Source organism: Camelus bactrianus, chromosome 1, assembly GCF_048773025.1.
Source record: "Camelus bactrianus isolate YW-2024 breed Bactrian camel chromosome 1, ASM4877302v1, whole genome shotgun sequence".
Taxonomy (NCBI): domain Eukaryota; kingdom Metazoa; phylum Chordata; class Mammalia; order Artiodactyla; family Camelidae; genus Camelus; species Camelus bactrianus.
Window position 1 is genome coordinate 71,634,519 of NC_133539.1, and position 21,349 is coordinate 71,655,867.

Genomic DNA, 21,349 nt, shown 5'->3' on the forward strand with positions numbered 1-21,349 from the left:
CTGAGATCCTACCCCAGACCTACTGAATATAAATCAGTATTTTAACAAGATCCTCTTGCAGGCTTAAGTTCAAAAAGCAGTGCTTTATGTAAGTGTGGAACTGCTGAAATAACAACTTGGGCTGGTTGTTACAATACTGGTTATACTCGAAGACACTAAAGTTAGGGAGGAAATCACTACAAGTGAACAGCTAGACTTAGGAACCAGGAGGCTTGAGTGGCAATGAATTTTCATTAGGAAAATACAAAATTCAGCCACCTAAAACAAAACTCTCTCAATATCATGTGACAGCCACAATCCAGAGACTCATGTTTCCAGAGAATACTCTCAAAGGTTACCAATGCACCACTAAACATCCTCAGCTGTTACTGATCAACCTTGTCACCACAAATTTCTCAAAACTTCAGACTACTTTATATGTTCAGCCTATTCCACCTCTGAAGCAGCAGGTTCCAAAAAGCTTCTAACTGGTAGGTAAAATTATACACTCTTTAACTTTCAACAATTTCAAGAACTTGGATCACATTTCTTGCTAGCTATTTTTAACACTGAAGACTCTCCCTCCCCACTCTTCATTTAAGTATTATAGAGAAGCCTCTCATGGCCTAAATATTTCTATTGACTCTTTCATGTCTTTTCTGAGCCAAAACTATAAAGCATATTTTTACTAGAAGTTCACCTAACATAAATGCGAAACTGTTGTGAACCAATGGACAATTCAACCTCAGTGAAAATGAACCTTCAGAATTGCGTACTGATCACAGGATTGAGTACATTTCTAGTGTGATTAGAGATTATAAAAGACATTCCAATCCCAAACGAATCCCAATCCTTGAAGCTTAACTCCAAACCAAAAGGCCTCTAATTTTTTTTCTATCACTGGTCATTCTGGTTTCCATATATAACCCCAAAACTTAATTCCTACTTTAGTTTCAACCATACGTCCTAACAAACATTTTACCTGTGCTGATTCTAGATGAAAATTTGACTGCTTTGAATTTAATTTCTTTCCTCATTCCAAAATTGTTTCCACATAAATGACTTTTGTTTTGGACAGCTTTGCTTTGCTAATACTCAGTAGTGATTAGCTTGCTTGTTAACCAAAAATCCTGCTTTTGTTTAAAAAAAAAAAAAAAAGCAAGCAAGCCACAGTACTTTGTCATTCTGACAATTTTTAAACACACCAACCTCACATACATCATGTATACCTGAAACAATCTTGCAGCTCATAGTGATAGGCTGGAAGGATTTTCCAGGTGACTCAGGATTAGGAATCTGACTTTGTGGCACAATTTTACAGCTTGACGCTATTGGCTGAAAAGCTGAATTGCCATGAGAACAAAAGGTAACCTTCTGGGAGGCTGTCATTTTGGTGGGTGTTCGTTCCAATGAAGATGGCAAAGAATAAAATGTAGTGTGTCTCTCAGCTTCAGCACTGGCTGGGAATTCTGCTTGAAGTAAAACAAACAGTAAGTCATCAGTCACTTTGAAATAATAAAACTTTACCCCACTGTTGGAAAAGAATGAAATAATAAAAATCTCTTATCATTTTAACAACTATTTAAACCATCTACCAATACTAAAATAAATACAATCGACTGGTATTTAATAAAACTTTATATATTTGGTGAAACGTAAATATCATGCCTAGAATCATGATTCACTAAAATGCTTTCCTTTTTTTTTTTTTAAATATATATGTTCATGGCAGCCTTATTTGCAGTCACCAAAAACTGGAAATAACCATGGTCTGTACATACAAACAAATTCTACTCAGTAATAAAAAGAAACAAACTATCGACATATGCAACAACACAGGTGAATCCCAAATGCATCATTCCAAGTGAAGAAGCTAGACTCAACAGGCTTCAACAGTTTTTATTCCATTTCTGTGACATTCTTAAAAAGCCAAAACTATGGGGAGAAAAACTGATCACTGATTTCCAGGGGAGAAGGGCTGACAACAAAACAACACTGGGGAATTTGGGGGAGTGAGAGAACAGTTTCATGTCATGATTGTGGTGATGACTGCAAGACTAAATTTTTGCCAAAACTTGCAGAACTGTGTACTTAAAGGATGAATGCTACTATTTCTAAATTTTACCTTAATTTTTTTAAGTGAGAAAAATATTTTTGATTGTACAGCAAATATGCCTCAGTCTACACACTTAGGAATATACTAAACTTTCATTTTCTATAATTCAATGTAATACTTCTATCCTGAGTTTCAATTCTGCTGGATGGGTGCACAAACTTACTGTCAATTCTTCCTGAGATTCATCCCCTTATCCTGTCTCTCCCAAGCTTATGCCATAGCTAGGATTCCAGATGCAGTAGCAGGGTGAGAGGGCATTTACAGTAGAGCTATAGTCGCAAGTCCACACAAGTTGCTGCATCCAGTATCCCGTGCTGTACGGCTCATTATGTCTGGTAAGCCTCACTGTTTCTCTGTCACTCTTGGGGAAAGGGAATTTTTCTTACTTTGAGAGTTTTGTGGAGAAGGCAAAAGGTTGGTATAAGGATAGAGACAAAGTATTTTGGCAGAAACAAGCAGAGGAGAGAGCAGAGTATTCCTCTGGGCACGGTGTAAGCCTATGAGGGTATGTGGGTTGGGAGAGGAGGGGGAGGAAGAGGGAGGGAGGGAGAGAGAGGAAAAAGGAGAAAGAGAAAGGATGACTCAGAGAGAGCTCTGTGGTCCAGAGAAGGACTCTGCCCCCTACTTCTCAGTAGCGCTGATGGAGCAGTAATCATCAGATCCTACAGAGGAAACGGCTGCCTCGTGCAGGGAATACAACCTGAAAATTGATACACTGCAGCCTTGTAAAACACTTCTTTTAAAAAATTAGAAGACCTATTAACCATAAACAACATATAATATAAAATTTACACAAGTTCATTTTGTTCTCCCTTTTTTTATATATGAATTGAAAAACTGTTTAAGAGGAAGAACTCAAAAGGCAATCACTTAATCTAATGATGTCTATTTTATTAAATGCCCATAAAAAGGTCTATTTTACTAAATGCCCATAAAAAGATGTAACTGAACTTTAAAGAGGAATAAAGTTGAGATTTTTAAAAAAGAAACTAAAACACAAACATCACATTAAAACATAGGCTTAAACATACCATTTAGAATCAATTTTATAGCATACATGTATATGTTATATAAGTGAATACTTAATTATACACTTATATACTTATTAAATGAAAGAAATGCCAGCCAAAATATATTTGTTATGATAAATCTTATATTGTATTTTAAATAAGATTAGATACTTAATATTCAAGCTTCTCATTTACACAATTAAGGACTAAACCAGAAAAGTCTTGCCATAACATATTATAAAAAACCATTATAATCATTAAAGAATAAAAATTTAATGCATTTGTGCTCACTTTGGCAGCACATACACTAAAATTGGAACAATACAGAGAAGATTAGCATAGCCCCTGCACAGGGATGACACACAAATTCATGGAGTGTTCCACATTTTTAAAAAATAATTAAAAATTTTTAATGCTTTTAATGTGAGTTTTGTGTTCTATGAAATGTCAACACAACTTTATGAAGAAAAAACTTCTGAGTAAGGATTTGTCTGTTTTCAGAATATGACTATGTGGCAGAGGCAGCATGCCTTATGGAAAATTTATTTTCCACACACTCAAGTCTCTGAAGACAGCAATTCAGTATCAGATGAGAGACAGGGATGCCCCAGAATGACTCCTCCATACAAGGTAAAACGCATTTCCATACAAGGAAAAATGTATTACCTTTCTCCACAGAGGTATCAGGTACTGGCTCATGTGACTGCTTTATTGGTGAGGAAGCTTTCACAGGGGCTGGAATGGTCAAAGGCAAAGATGGCGGGGCATCCGAGATATCTGACTCAGACGACTGAGGATAAACGGAGTCTTCTCCGAGAGAATGCCGATGGAGCTCAACATCCACTACCTGCACAATTGGGCAACAATTGGGCTCATGAATCCATCATCAATGCCACAGGAAGTCCTAAACCTATCTAAAAACATGGTACTCTAAGAGATGTGGTAAGTGATTTCTATTCATACTTCAAAGGCAATTTCAATCTCAAGAACTGTAGGACTTATCCCAGACTATAATCTAATCTGGCTTAATAGATAACTCAATGAAACCAATGAAAAAATTGGGGCACTTCCATTTACTGTTTCTACACCTTAGAACACTCTTCTCCCCAGTCTTTGCATGACTGCCTCTTTCTCACTATTAGGTCTCAATCAAATGTCACCTTCTCAGAGAGGCCTACCCAACCAATCTAGCTAAAGCAGCACCTTTGTTCCCCAGCTACTCACTACTTATTTGTAAGTGCGATTATCTTATTTGCTTTTATGTTTACTGTATATCTTCTCCCTGTTCTCAACATAACCAAGAATATAACTCTTTTAGAGTAGTAGCTACTCTCATTTGCTCATTTTTGTATTCCCAGTATCTGCGCCAGTGCAGAGTATGGACTACAAGCTCAATAAACATCTTTCAACACAACACAGCATATTTCCCTAAACAGAGTAAGGTTTAACCGGCTAATTCTAATTATAATGGCTACTGCTGCTATATCATGAATACCAAAAAGGAAGGGGGAAGATTATGAGGTGGGAATATAAAGCTAAAGCCCTCATATTGCCTGACTTTAGATTTATTATTGCAAGGCACAGTAATCAAAACAGTGTGGTACTGGCACAAAGACACACGTTAGACTACTAGAATAGAATACACCCTCACATATATAATCAAATTACTTTAGGCAAGGGTGCCAAGACTACTGAACAGGAAAAGGACAGTCTTTTCAACGAATGGTGGTGGGAAAACTAGAGATCCACATGCAATAGAATGAAGGTAGACCTTTATCTTACACCATTTATAAAAATTAACTCAAAATGGATCAAAGACCTAAACATAAGACCTAAAACAACACAACGCTTAGAAGAAAATATGCGGGCAAAGCATCATAACACTGAATTAGGCAATGATTTCTTGGATATGACACAAAAAGCACAGATAACAAAATTAAAAACAGATAAATTGAACTACATCAAAATTTAAAACTTATGTGCATCAAAGGACACAACAGAGTGAAAAGGCAACCCACAGAATGTGAGAAAATATCTGCAAATCATGTTATCTGATAAGGGATTAATACAAAAAATAGAGAGAACTAAAAACCAACAGAAAAAAAACCAAATAACTCAATTTAAAAGAAAAAGATGTGAATACACATTTCTCAAAGAAGATACACAAATAGCCAATAAACAAATGAAAAGATGCTCAATATCAATAATCATCAGGGAAATGCATATTAAAACCCCTATGAGGGGGATGGGTATAGCTCAATGGTAGAGTGTATGCTTAGCATGCACCAGGTCCAAGGTTCAATTTCCAGTACTCTCATTAAAACAAACAAACAAACAACCAACCCACAATGAAATACCACCTGACACCCAACAAGATGTCGACTATCAAAAAAATAGAAAATAACAAGTGCTGGCAAAGATGTGGAGAAATTAGAACCCTTGTGCACTGTTGGTGGGAATGTAAAATGGTGCAGCTGCTGTGGAAAACAGTAAGGCATTGCCTCAAAAAATGAAAAATACAATTACCGTATGATCTAGCAATTTCACTTCTGGGTATACACCCCAAAAAACAGAAGCAGGGACTCAAACAGAAAGATGCACATTCTTAGCAGCTTTATTCACAATAGTCAAAAGATGTAAGGAACTCAAGTGCTCAGTGACAGATAAGTAGATGAACAAAGTGTGGTGTAAACATACAATGAAATGTTCCTTAGAAGTAGGGACATTCTGATGCATGCTAAAACATGGATGAACCTTGAGAACATTATGCTAAGTGAAATACGCCAGTCACAAAAAAAGAACATTGTACAATTCCACTTATATGGTAGCTGGAGTAGTTAAATTCATAGAGACAGAAAGTAGAGGATGGTTGCCAGGGGCTGAGGGGAGACAGTGAGTTACCGTAAATGGGTATGGTTTCAGTTTTCAAGGACAAAAAGAGTTCTTTTGGAGATGTATGGTAGTGACAGCTGTACAAAAATGTGAATATATTTAATACCACTTACCACTTAAAAATGGTTAAAATAGTAAACTTTGTGTATTTTATCACAATTCAAAAAAAAAAACAAAACAAAAAGGAGGGAAATAAACTTTTGTTTTTAATTTGGCACACATCTTTTTCCTACTTAAAAATGAAGATCAATTTTCATTCTATTTGTTCCCAAATACTGCAGGGAAAAAAACCTACCGTCTCTGCTCCAAGTGTCTGCAAGCCAGTATAAGTTCTGTCCAGCTATTGAAAGACAAAAGGAAGAGCATTAAGTTTCACTACACTTACTTATAGAGTTTAGGATACAATCTTACCTAAAACTCCTCTCACTACAAGTCTTCATATCAGAGGATCTACTTTTTTATAATGTAAACTATCAATTCATCACTTCAATAAAAACCTTCAGTTTTCTGGGGAAAAAATTGAGCAAAATAAATAAAAATAACTTCAGACATTAAGGCAGTTACTATAAAGACAGGCTATAAAAATATACATGCAGTGTGATGACACAATTATATACTTAGGATATATAAGCACTTTTGAAAAGGAATGAAAATTTAGGTAATATAGGCAATACTAATTACTTGCAATATATCAGCATCCTGAATGATTTATTTTAGAGGAGAGAAAGAAGTATAAACTGAGGGAATGTTAATAATATAAACAAAAATGTTTACAATTGTATACAAAGAGTTTAAGTTCTTATTCTTATGTTTTAATTTATATCCTCTCATTTTTAAAAAAAGGATTTGTGGCAGCATATCAATAGAAACATTATACTGCAGGATCAACTGTTAAAAATGATTAAGTTGGGTAGAAAGGAAACAAAGGAAAAATGAGGGGGAAAATATGAAGCTAGGGACAGGTTAGTAAATAGAAAATTCTAAAGGCTCGCAAGAGGTAGATTTCAAGTCTGGCTGAGTCCCTTAGAAGCCAACACAGAGAAGACAACTCAGTCATGAGATCTAGTGTTCTTATTAGAAAAGGCAATATAGGGCAGATTTATAGTAGTTTCACGGAAGAGATCTGAAGTTTTAATACTTCAACCTTAGCCAACAGTATGACTGCTAAAAAGATATGGGCAACTTTAGGCTACCTCCATTTTCATATTCGCTGGAGTACAGGAAAAATTCTCTGTAATCTGCACTGGCCTATCTTTTATTCTTGGGACTATATTTTAAGAGAGACATTAATAAAACAGAAGTGTTATCAAAATGGCACAAGGAACCAGAAAGCACAGCATACAACAAATGTTACAAGAACAGGTCTTGCCTGAAGAAGAAATGATTTAAGGAGAGACATGAAGGCTATCATTAAACATTTTTATGAATTCTTGTAAAACAAAAGTCCTGTTCTGTGCTACTCCAGAAATTGAACTAGTTTGAGATCAAGGTTAAAAAAACCAGGAGGGGCAGTTTTAGGTAAATTTATGAAAAGAATCTTCCAAAAGCTTGTTTAGTAAATGCATAAATGGGTTGTTTTGGGAATTACTGTGCTCTGTGGTGATGGCTGAGGAGTGGTTAGATTACTTCCTGTCAGGGATGCGGGATATGGGAATTTCATACATCCTGAGAACTTTAAATTGTACATAACTCTCTACACTTGGAGTATTTAGTATTTAATGTAACTATTACAGTATCATGTAACTATTACAGTATCAAATGCAGACTGTTATGTACTACAGAATTTCAGAATACAGAGAGATAGCTATGGACTTTAATGGTCAGAAAAAGTCACAAAGAAACTTGAAGAATGGAAAGAATTCACACAGGCATCTGAGGAGGGAAGAGCATGACAGAAAACTCAAGAGAAGGCCCAAGGCATTTCTGGGACAGAAGAAACTGACCTGGCTGGAGCAGGATGTTCATAAAGGAATTAGCCTGGGATAATTTGGGGGAAGTATGTTGAGTCAAAATGTGAAGAGCCCTAAATAGCAGGCAGGGGAGTTTGAATTTGAATAACTTTCAATCAAAGCTTCTCAGAGAGTAATAGCGTAATGGTTCTGTTTCAGGAAGACTAATCTTATGGTGGTGTACAGAATGGACTGGGAAAGGAGACAGACTGGAATTAAAGAAACTAAACAGGAGACAGAGCAGAATAACAGCCTAGCAAGAGTGGGAAGGGCAAAGGGTAGAATATGAGAAAAATTATGAAGAAAGAGAAATGGTCTGCAATTGAACAAATATTTAGAACCCAGAGGGAAGAATCAAAGATGGTTCTGAGAGTTATTGTAGAAACAGAAAAACGATACTCCAGTATAAATAAAAATCAATGGTCACAATAGAGGTGTTTAAGTTCTCAAGGCCAATCAACACATAATAAATAGAAAAATTAAGGAAAACCTGGTAAGAAATAAATGCTGTCATTTTAAAGCTGTGTCTCAGTCATTTACCAAGGACTCTAAGTAATAAGGACAATACATTACATATAAAAACTATGTAAGTAATTTCCTTTATTTTAGGGTTTAGGGCTCAGCCCAGTGTGATATAAGATGGTATATGCAGCTTAAAGTAAGTTAAAGGGAAAGCAAAACTATTTTGCACCTTCTTCTCAGTAAGTGGGAACATATTCTGCCCCTCTGAACAAAGGGGCTGTATGTTCTTTACTTGGTGTCAGTTCTTCTCTGAGGTTATAAAGCAACCTTGTTTTACAGTGATGTCTAAAAAATAAACATGAAGCTAAGCAGTGCTATCTACCACCAATGGAGGGCAAATCTCAGCATGCCTTATGGCCAAAGAGTGCACTCACAGAACACAGGGAATGAAAAAGGAATTCTGCAAATGTATTCAGATTCATTCGAGAGCAATTAATGGGAAGAAACAATGTGGTAAGCCACAAAGTAAGTGTGCTTTGGGAGAAGTTCAATACTAGGATTTTATCTTTATCTTATATAGAGAAAATGTACACAAGACTACTACAGAGAGGGCGTACAGGAAATATAAAAAAATGGTTTGTCTTCCAACTATAAAAATCAAATGCTTATTATATAAAATTGAAGGAAAAAAACCCACGGGAAAAAAGGGCAAGAGAAATTGCCCATAATGTCATTACTTCAATTACTCCAACATTTTAGTATATTTCTTTTGTGTTTTTCCCACCTATTTAAAATCACGGCTAATCTCATTCCATACATATAGTTTTACACTTTGTGCTTCTCACTTACTATAATGGTAGTTTTTCCCCATTTATAGAAAATATTTTGTAAAACATAATTTATAATGGTTACATAATATATAATGCAGATATGTCAGTGAAAGATTTTTTACAATACAAATCAGAAGTATTACAACCTTGCATTGTTCCTTGTATCTTCTAAAACATGTTCATGTTTATCTTTATCCCTAGGAGATACATATATTCTTTATTCTTATGAAATAAACAGACAAGGCTTATTATTTGTGCCTCATTTTATAGAAAAAATAAAATGTAAAAAAAAAGATTTCAGTCACTTAGCACCAGGTAACCTAGTAACAGTACACTCTGATTAGAGACTCAGGTCTTCCAATTATATGTGACCAATTTCTCTTTCTGAAGAATTTATATTCTGCTGTAAAGTGACCCTTACCCCAGCTTTCAGAGGACAAAGGAGTGTTGAGGCAGTAAGCAAAACACACTCAAAAAGATTTATCCTGCTTCCACTATCCTTGGTCTCTTCTCTCAGAAGGCCTAACCTACTGCTTCAAGTACCAGGTGAAAACAGAGACTTCATTTCTGGGGAGCAATGTTTGGTTACAATACCTTCAGATTATGTATGATATCTATCCTCTTGTTCTGGCTGTCCTTAAAGTGAACTTGAACTCTGACAGGAAACTCACCCCAGCCTCTTCTGGTCAGGTGAAAAGGAGGCTCTCTAGAGAAAAGCAGATGTAACATGTTAGTCCACGTTCACCCTCTTATTCTAGAAAAGTTTCGTCATAATGGATGAGTTAGAAATTCACATCCTCCTGATAATCATTTAGATTTCCTCATTTGATGCTAAAACAGTATGCTGAATATTGCTAAAATGCTAAACTATAAAAGAAAAACTGCAACTTAGACAAGGAACTAAGATGATTTGATGGATGTCACAACATTAGAGCAAAAATCCTTGACAAAAATCCACGACAGACATAGGCTGTGAGGTAAATGTTCCCTATTTTAGACACATTTAGTCTTCACTCTGGGAAAAACAAAACAAATCATGAATGCTCTATCTGAAAGTGATAATTAATTTGAAACTACCTGTTAAGAAGACTTTTAAAATTACATATGACTTTACATAACTTTAGTGAATAAAAGAATGTTTGTGAATGCTAACTGGACTAGAGAATTTTCAGTCAAAATTTAATTCGTGAAGGGAAGAAAAAAGGAATATTGATGAGAAAGACTGGTGAGCTGTTGATAATTGGCATTCGGTACATGAAGGTTCAATATACTCTACTTTGTATATGTCTAGAATTTTCCATAAGAAAAAGTTTACAACTTTAATTGAGACCTTCATATATTCAAAAATCATATGATTTAAGTTAATGGGGGGAAAAGAGCATGTTTTAAAACGAAAATGAATCACTGGCTTGGAATCAGTATAACAAGAGAGGATGCCAAGACTGCAGGGAGAAAGGAACTTTCAGTGGCATGTGCTTTCAGAAAACTAAGGAGAGACATGAATTCAGTAAGGACAGAGTCCAAGAACACAACCTGAGAGGAGTCTAGCAACACATGTAAACTGCCAGGCACAAAGCCAAGGCCACCAGGACAGGAAAAAGCTCTGAGTATGAGAGCAGCCTGCAAAGTAGGAAAGCAACAGCTGTACCATAAACCAGAGAAGAAAGAAAGCAAAGCAAACTAGAGTTCCCTGGATGGAAGAAACCAGCCGAACACGAGCTGAGTTAGTAAGAAAAGTAGCTATGAAATCGGTATAGATTCAGACAGACAGACAGGCTTGTCGTCAAATGAGAAGGTCAACTTGAGACAGCAGTTTGAAAAGGGGTCCAAAGCCAGAGACACAGTGGGGACTAAAGACACAGTGGACTTAAGAAGAATAATTAAAGGAAATTCTTTTGATGACAAATTTAGTCATTTAAAATACAGTAAAGCTAAGTGGGTAGCCTAAATTCATTCTGCAATATTTGTCGTCAATCACGTTGTTTATATGCTGAATTTTCTCTTACAGCGGATATAGTAAATTAGCTGAGCTCCTCAATTTACGTACATAGTCTAAATATAGGCTAATCTCTAGTGAATGGACAGGAAGGACTGCTGTCAGGGAAGACACACAGGCAGATAAGTACAAAGGCCAGGAAAAAGGAATAACATTTTTAATAAGAAATTCCTCCCTAACGATACTTTTGGAAGCAGAAAAGCAATCCAAGACCTACCAAGAGGCAAGACATCAGCTATGGAAACATCATACTTCAAAAAATATATGTATTTCACACAGAAAAGGACTGCTTCCCCTGAACTCACATCTATATTTCTAGATACCTCATAGAAGGTAGAAAGTATTGATGACCAAGAAGGAAAACACAGAATACAGGGCTAAAAAAAATGGCTTCACTGGAAATACAGAATGGAGTACAACTCCTCACCCAACTAATTAATTCAAATGGCCAACCAGTCTTTTAGGATCACTTCTAGTGACCCAGAACTCACTACTTAATGAGATTCTCTATTACACTTCTGAACAGCTCTGTTACAAAAAATTTCATCTTCTTCCTGCAATGTTAGTTCTAGTATGTTTTCTGGAATCACAAATAAATTCTTCCTCCACATGACTTCCAAAAAAACCTGAAACATTCCATTAAGTTTTTTTCCTTTCAGGGCAAACACATTCTGTTCCGTATAATAGCAGCAGAAGCAAACACTTACATTGTTTACTATGATCCAACCACTGTTCTAAGCCCTTTACATCTATTATTTTATCTAGTCTTTATAATCACACTATGAAACATACCCTCTGAGACACAGAGACTGAATAACTAACCTTCCCGAGGTCATGCAGCAAGTGAAGCAGAGATTTAAACTCACAAAACAGGCTCCAGGGCCATGCTTATTTTTTTAATGAGATATGAACATTGTGACGAGGCTCACTCACTAGGGTGTTCTCTTGAGGGCCCGGCCCAGTCTAGTCTCTCATGCACCAAGGGCAGGAATAGTCTGCTAACACAGGAACCATGTGTTCTCCATCTTTACAATCCCTGTATAGGTCCTGAACCTAGCATACATTTAGTAACTGTCTTGCACCTAAAAGTAAAGTATATAATCATAGCTTTTAGGAAGTTGGCTGAGGATGGTCATAGCAACTGGGCCAAATGCAAAACAGATGGTCTTTGGGAGCAGAATCTATCCATGTTCTTCATAATGTGCTGTGGTGAGAAGATACAGACTGCATGAAGTACATACACACACGCTTTGGTCCAGAGGTAAGATTAACCCCAAGTTTCAAGGTAGTTGCAGAAGATCTCACCTACTCATCACATTACTTTAGATACCTGATGCAAGAAACATCTTAAAAGGCTTGTAAAAAAAACCAAGTTATAATTAAATCTAGGACACATGTTAATGTTCTGTCCTATTTTATTTTGGTTGCACACCTGAAGTTTAAAATTCAGTTCTAAGAAGAATATTTTAAGAATACAGACAAACTGGAGTGTGTCAGAAAATATAACCGAATGGCATAGGAACACAAAGTTATATGAGTGACAAATGAAGCAAATGTGAATATCTGGCTGGGAAGAGATTGAAAGAGACCCAACAATTGCTTTTAAAATATCTGAACAACAGCTATACAGAAAAGGGATTATAATAATTCTGCGTGGTGTCACAAAGAATATGAAAGGTCTCTGCTCAGGATAACTAAAAATTTCCAAACAAACAGTCAACTACAAATGGAAGAGCCTGCATCATAAATTCAGAATTCACTCAACATAAAAAGAGCATTTACTATATGCTAGGCACCATGCTAGACCCTAGTGACATAAAAGACAATTAAGAAAAGGTCCCAAACACCAAGAAGTTCTCTATCTAGTAAGGGAAACATACATGTAAATTAATGTGTAATGAAAGACTTATATATATTATTTGTTAGAAAAACACAGAGGTGTGGTTGATCATAACAGATTACTTCTCCAGGAGTTTTAAATACTAGAAGCATACAAAAGCAAGTATCTATTTTAAAAATCATAACCCTGTAGTTAATAAAGTATGGAAAAGTACGCTCTTAGGAAAAGTATGTCGTAATGGTATGATTCATAGGCAGTGAAAAACTAACTGGTCAGATGTATAACCACAGACAATTTACACAATACTGTCAGAGTGGCAGGGACCAGAAAGAAAATAACTATTAGGGTTATTTATTATTTCATTAATGTGAAAGAAACCTCATAAATTTCACAAAACAAAGTTAATTTACAATCAACAGAAGAAACTCCAGATGTGTAAGATGAAAGAGAAATGTGAAGAGCAGGTACAGTATAATCTTTTCCTAGGATTTCCTCAGACTGTTACAACACATCCTAATAAGTGTGATTTGCCACCTTTAACTGAAGATTAGTAAAGATTTCTCAGCAAATACAATTTCATATATTATTGCATGATACTCTTCTACAATTTAAAGGAAATTAATGTATTTTACAAATTTCAATTCTTAGGATGAGAACTAAGAAATAAAACAGGCATTGATTTGCACCATTAAGTATTAAGGATTTTATGTAATGAATTTTTAATCCCATGGCGGCAATTCAGATATTTATCATCAATAAAAAATACGATTTATACATTTTTTAACTGCTTCACATGCTTTATGTTAAATAAAAACTACTCCTAAGACTGTCCAAGACAGTATGCTTCTTGTAAAAAAAACTATATAAGAGAATTACTTGCTGGCCTAGACATTAAAATATATTCTTTTTATTATTTACAATTTTATAGACAGTACTTTTTAAACTCATCTATTTTCTAACACTCTCACTAAAAAATATCTGTATTAGAACACTGGGTTAATTTGGAGTCAGGGTATCTAAACTCAGAAAATACTGCTACTCTATAAGCCAACTTAAAACTACAAAATATTCTTACTATCCCAAGAATTTCAGTAAACAATCATTTATTATAATTTAATCCCTTTAAGAAAGTAGGGCAAAGAAGGATTCATTGAGAAAGTAACCTCTGAGTTGTGTCTTGAAGGATAAACGGCAGCCCTTTAGAAAGACAGCCACACTGTGTGTGTGTACGTACATACGCATATATGCATGCAGGTGTGTAAATGAAGAAGACAGACAACAGGAAGATAGGATCCCTGGCAAAGAAAACAAGTCTAGGTCACAAGTGGAATTCTAGGTGAGGCTAGACAAGCTGTATCAGGCATTTCTGAAAGGTTTCACGAATCAGGTAAAGGCTGAAACAAAATCACAGATGAGGACTTTTCAACACTATAGTTTTAAGAGTCTAAGAATGAAATTGCTCCTTTATCAGACTCTACAATGTATAAAACAAAGTATCAACACTTTTCTGAAGTTCTATCCGGTGAAATATGTCAAGAAAATGAAGGGAGTTTTATAAATAGTAAAAGAAAAAAAATTTGTTTGCATTGGAAAACTTTTAGATTGATTGATTCTCCTGGGTAGACAGGATAGAAAGCTCTAATACCATTAAAAAAAGTGAAAATTAATCATTAATTCAATGCAGTTTCAATCCATAACTTGACACTTAGATTCTAAAGTAATCTGGAACAACATACTTACTCAAGAATGGCCAAGGAAAAAACTGTAGAATAATAATCAGGGGAACATATTCTACCAGATATCAGAATACATTATAAAGCAAAACAATTAAAATAGTATAATACTGGTACAGGAATCAAAATTATCAACAGCATCTAGCATCAGATCCATGTTTACATGAGAGAATCAATCAGTGTAAAAGTTTTACAATGCTTCAAAGGAGTTTTTTTGGGAGAAGAAGGGAAAAAATGGTCTGAAAGCCACAAATACGAGCAAGAAAGACATGCGCCCCACGCCTAGACCCAATGGTACACGGTATGTGAGAGAAAAAAAAACAGCTGCCACTTGAAAGTTGTTCTCAGGAGAAGAGGTGTTCCCAGGAGAAGAGGTGTTCCCAGGAGATAGCCATGTTTTATTTAACAATGAGGAATGGAGGGAATGTTCTGAAGAGAGTTGAGGCTATAGGAGATTCCACTGATAAAATATGACAACCACTTCACAATACATTCATATATGAATGTATATGTGATATGTAACATCACATAAAGATGTAAAGAATACACCTAAATGAAATAAATTTCAGAACACTATATGTATTATCATTCCATCTTTGTCAAATAACAAAACCAACAACAATGAAATCCAACAACTATACTAGGTTAATGATACACAGTTAAAATATCACTATGGGTAACTTCTGAGAGGATGAGATCATGGGGAACTTTCAACATTAAGTATTTTGGTAATGTTAGAATCCTGTATTTAATTCTGCTATATTCTGATAATCATAAAAAGCAGTAACATTTTTATATTCATCTGTATCTATATAAATAAGTTAAGCTATTTCCAGAGGAGAGCAGAATCAACTAATGTAATTCAGCTAGTAACAACCTGACAGGAGGAGACGGTGCCTGTTTAGTGAGACAGAAATCTGCAAGATGGAACTAGAGCTAAACCTATATTGTGACTAAAAGCCAAAGCTGAGTAAATTATTAATAATACAAGAATTTCAAGGGAGTGTTCTCAAGTTGAATCACTTTTCTTCCACTCCAATAAATCTGTACTTCTCAGGTTTAACAACTCAAGTGTGCTTACCTAACTTCCACGAGGTCATTTGGTTTATAGCTGGGATGAAGAAAGAACCAGACTTTCTTAACAAAATGATTAATGCTGGGTTCTCTACGAGACCCTCGGACATACACCATCCACTTGTGGGTTGATTGGTCATTTTCTTCTCTCTTGTCAGGAGGTATATACCTAAAGGAAAAAAAGAAACTTGAATTCTTCTTTCCTAAGAAACCAATTAACTACTAAAACAAGATTAAAAATCAATTATAAGAAGAAAACAGGAAAATTTACACATATGTGGAGATTAAACAACATACTACTGACCAACCAATAGGTGAAAGAAGAAATAAAAAAAATATATTGAGACAACTGAAAATGGAAATACAGCATACCAAAACTTAAGTGATGCAGCAAAAACAGTTCTAAGAAGGAAGTCTGTAGTGATAAATGCCTACATTAAGAAAAAGAAAGATCTCAAACAAGTTAACCTTACACTCCAAGGAACTAGAAAGAGAAAAACAAACTAAGCCCAAAGTCAGTAGTTGGAAGGAAATAACAAAGATCAGAGCAGAAATAAATTGGAGACTAAAAACACAATACAAAGATCAAAAAAACTAAGAGTTGGGTTTTATTGAAAAGATAAACAAAACAGACAAATCTTACCAAGAAAGAGAGAAGGGGGGCTCAAATAAATTAAATTATAAATGAAATAGGAGATACTACAACTTATACCACACAAATACAAAGAATCACAAGAGACTATAAACAATTACATGCCAAAAAATTCGACAACTTAGAAGAAATGAATAAATCTTAGAAATATACAGCCTACACAGACTGAATCATGAATAAACAGAAAATCAGAACAGAATAATTACTAGTAAGGAGATTAAATCAGTAAACAAAACCTCCCAACAAAGTAAATTCCAGAACCAGATGGCTTAAAGGGTGAATTTTACAAACATTTAAAGAACTGATATCAATCTTCAATCTCTTTCAAAAGAACAGAAGAGAACACTTAAACTCATTTTATGAAGCCAAGATTACCCTGTTACCAAAGCTAGATAAGGATACTGTATGAAAAGAAAATTAGAAGCCAATATCCCTGATAAATGTAGACACAAACTTCCTCCACAAACATTAACAAATGGAATTCAACAGTACATTAAAAATATCATATACCATGATCAAGTGGGATTTATTCCAGCATGCAAGGATGATTTCAGTATCTGAAAATCAATGTGACATACCACCTTAACGAAATGAAGGATAATAATCACATGATCTTCTCATTAGATGTAGAAAAAACATTTGACAAAATTCAACATCCATTTATGATAAAAACTCTAAACAGAGTATAGAGGAAGTATATCTCAACATAATAAAGGTAGAATATGACAAGCCCACAACTAACATCATACTCAATGGTGGAAAGCTGAGAGCTCTTCCTCTACAATCAAGAACAAGACAAGAATGCCTACTCTCACCACTTTTATTCAACATAGTACTGGAAGTCCTAGCCAGACAAGAAAAAGAAATTAGACAAGAAAAAGAAATAAAAGGCATTCAAGCTGGAAAGGTAGAAGTAACTGTCTTTATTTGTACAAATTACCATATACAGAAAAACCTAGACTCCACTTCAAAACTGTTAGAACTAATAAATGAATTCAGCAGAGTTCACGATACAAAATCAACATAAAAGAATCAATTGTGTTTCTATACACTTACAACAAACTATCAGAAAAAGAAATTAAGATAATTATTCCATTCACAATAGCATCAGTAAATCACAATACAGTAAAACACTTAGCAATAAATTTATCCAAGGAGGCAAAAGATCTGTACACTGAAAACTATAAGACAGTGATGAAAAAAACTGAAGATGACACAAGTAATTAGAAAGATATTCTGTGCCCATGGATTGGAAGAATAGTTAAAATGTTCATACTGCCCAAAGCAATCTACAGATTCAATGCAATGCCTATCAAAATTCCAACGGCATTTTTCACAGATACAGAAAAACAATCCTAAAATCTGTATGGAACCATAAAAGATCCTCAATAGCCAAACCAATCTTGAGAAAGAAAAACAAAGCTAGAGGCATCACACCTTCTGATTTCAAACTGTATTACAAAGATATAATAATCAAAAGTGATGGACTGGCATAAAAACAGACATGTAGATCAATGGAACAAAATAGAGAGACCAGAAATAAACCCATACTTATGGTCAGTTAACTTATGACAAAGGAGCTAAGATATACAATGGGGAAAAGATAGCCTCTTCAATAAATGTTGGGAAAACTAGAACAGCCACATGGAGAAGAATTAAATTGGACCTCTATCTACATACACAAAAATCAATTCAAAATGGATTAACAAGTTAAATTTAAGACCTGGAATCATAAAATGCCTAGGAAATATAAGGGATATTAAGCTCCCCAACATTGGTATGGGCAATGATTTTTTGAATTTGACACCAAATACAGAGTCAACAAAAGCAAAAATAAACAAGTGAAACTACATCACACTAAAAAGTTTCTGCACAGGAAAGGAAACTATCAACAAAATGAAAAGGCAACCTATGGAATAGGAAAAAATACTTGAAAATCATGTATCTGATAATGGGTTAATATTCAAGATATATGAAGAACTCACATAATAGCAAAAAAGAAAAGATTTATAAATAGGTAGAGGAACTGAATAAACATTTTTCCAATGGCACACAAATGGTTAGCAGGTACATGAAAAGGTATTCAACATCATTAATCATCAGGAAAATGCAAATCAAAACCATAATGAATTACCACCTTACACCTGTTAGAATGGCTGTTATCAAAAATACAAGAGTAAATCTAATAAAGAAATACAGTTTGAAAAAAAAATACAAGAGATAACAAGTACTGGTGAGAACATGGAGAAAAGAGAACACCTGCACACTGTTGGTGGGAATACAAATGCAGCCACTGTGGAATCTCCTCAAAAATTTAAAACACAACTACCCCCATTTCTGTGTACACATGCAAAGACAATGAAAACAGGATATCAAAGAGATGCACTCCCATGTTCACTACAGCATTATTTACAATAGCTAAAGACATGGAAACCTAACTGTCTGTCAAGAGATGAATGAATATATGTTGTAAAGCTACAGTAATCAAAATAGCATGGTACTGGCATAAAAACAGACATAGATTAATGGAACAGAATAGAGAGCCTAGAAATAAACCCACACTTACTGGTCAATTAACCTACAACAAAGGAGGCAGGAATATGTGATGGGTAAAAACACAGTCTCTTCAATAAATGGTGCTGAGAAAACTGGACAGCTACATGCAAAAGAATCAAACTGGACTACTTTCTCTACCATATACAAAAATAAACTCAAAATAGATTAAGGACTTAACTGTAAGACCTGAAACCATAAAACTGCTAGAAGAAAACATAGGCAGTATGCTCTTTGACATCAGTCTCAGCAGTATTTTTTTTTTTTTGAATATGTCTTCAGAGGCAAGAGCAACAAAAGCAAAAATCAACAAATGAGACTACATCAAACTAAAAAGCTTTTGCACATCAATGGAAACTATCAACAAAATGAAAAAGCAGCCTACTGAATGGGAGAAGGTATTTGCAAATGATATATCTGTGATAAGGGGTTAAGAACTAAGAACTCATAGAATTCAACATCAAAAAACAAATAACCTGATTAAAAAATGGGCAGAGGACCTGAAAAGACATTTTTCCAAAGAAGACATACAGATGTGCCAGCAGACGCATGAAATGATGCTCAGCACCACTAATCATCAGGGAAATGCAAATCAAAACTACAATGAGATACCACCTCATCTGTCAGAATGGCTTTAATGATCAAGCAATTCCACCTTTGGGTATTTTTCCAAACAAATTCAAAACATTAATTCAAAAAGATATATGCATCCTTATGTTCATTGCAGCACTATTTACAATAGCCAAGCTATGAAAGCAACCTACATGTACAGATGAATGGCACCAAGATGCAGTATATACATAAAATAGAATATTACTTGGTAATTAAAAAGAATGAAGTCTTGCCATTTGCAACATGGATGGACCTAGATGGTATTATGCTAAGTGAAACAAGTCAGACAGAGAAAGACAAATACTGTATGATATCACATATAGGTGAAATATACAAATCAAAACAAGAAAACAAACATAACAAAACAGAAAGACTCACAGATACAGAGAAGAAACTGGTGGTTGCCAGAGGGGATGGAGGTTGGTGAATGAGGGAAAAAGGTGAGGGAGATTAAGAGAACAAATGTTCAGTTATAAAATAAGTAAGTCATGTAAGGTACGGGGTAACAAATAGCTATGGTGACAGATGATAACTAGACTCATCGTGGTAATCATTTTGCAATGTATAAAAATATTGAATCACTAGATTGCTGCATACTTGAAATTAACACAACGTTAGGTCAATTAAACCAAAAAATTTTTAAAAACAGATGGATGAATAAAGACATGATGCACACACACACACACACAGAGGAATATTACTCAGCCATGAGGAAAAAGGAAATCCTGCCATGTGTGACAACACAGATGGGCATTATTCTAAGTGAAATAAGACAGACAGAGAAAGACAAATAATGCTTGGTATCACTTATATGTGGAATCTTAAAAAAAGTCAAACTTATACAAGCAGAGTAGAAAAATGGTTGTCAGGGGTTGATGGGCGGAGGAAACAGAGAGAGGTTGGTAAAAGGGTACAAACTTTCAGCCATAAGATGAATAAGGTCTGAAAATCTATGTATAAAACAGTGACTGTCATTGATAACACTGTATTGTATAATTGAAATTTGCTAAGAGAATAGAACTTAAATGTTATCTCACACACAAAAAAGATAGTATGTGAGCTGATGATGGATGTTATTTAACTTCACAAGAATCCTTTCAAAATGTATACATATAAATAATCATAATGTACACTTTAAATACCTTACAATTTTGTCAATTATATCTTAATAAAGCTGAAAATTTTTTCAATTAAAAAAACCCTAAGATTCCAGCAATATTTAACAGCTCTACCACCTTACCAAACAAAATGAGTCTTTGCAGTTAAAATTAAAAACAAACAAACAAACAAAACCAACTTTTTTTGGTCTAAGGGGCATTCCCTTAAAGTTTGTTTTGTTTTCGGATTGTCATCATACAATTTAAAAAAAATTTTTGCTTTTTTCCTGTTAAGTGAGTACATGAGGAAGAAATAAATTGGCATATTTTATTCCTAGGTTAGGGAACCTCTAGTCTTTGAGTTGATTTCATTCACATTCTGAAGTGCTAGAACTTTAGACTCTTCTTTTTCCTACTCATTGCTGCCAAGAAGGTTGGAACTGGTCTCTTGCATTTTGAAAGCCAAAACAAGCCATTCCCTTAAGTATTGACCACGGTAAACCTAGAATCCTTAGCCCTCCCTCTTAAGGTTCTGTCTTTATTTCATAAGGCCC

At 34.8% G+C, this 21,349-nt stretch overlaps 1 protein-coding gene and 1 non-coding gene across 8 annotated transcripts in view; one reads left to right on the plus strand and one right to left on the minus strand.

Annotated features, from left to right (window-relative positions):
• Window positions 1-21,349, minus strand: part of YEATS2 (YEATS domain containing 2) — a 92,324-nt gene that overhangs the window by 43,106 nt on the left and 27,869 nt on the right. For 5 of the 7 annotated variants that reach the window (XM_074367037.1, XM_074367027.1, XM_074366995.1 and 2 more), the window contains exons 7-11: window positions 15,889-16,050; window positions 9,833-9,944; window positions 6,289-6,337; window positions 3,772-3,948; window positions 1,209-1,451 (exon numbers count right to left, since the gene is read on the minus strand). In XM_074367037.1, coding sequence (XP_074223138.1) covers window positions 1,209-1,451; window positions 3,772-3,948; window positions 6,289-6,337; window positions 9,833-9,944; window positions 15,889-16,050 — 743 coding nt within the window. Of the gene's footprint in view, window positions 1-1,208; window positions 1,452-3,771; window positions 3,953-6,288; window positions 6,338-9,832; window positions 9,945-15,888; window positions 16,051-21,349 lie in introns of all 7 variants that reach the window. The other 2 variants (XM_074367043.1, XM_074367019.1) reach the window with 2 other exon arrangements.
• Window positions 3,389-3,495, plus strand: LOC123614805 (U6 spliceosomal RNA). Its single transcript, XR_006722281.2, has one exon. It is a non-coding gene; the product is annotated as a U6 spliceosomal RNA (small nuclear RNA).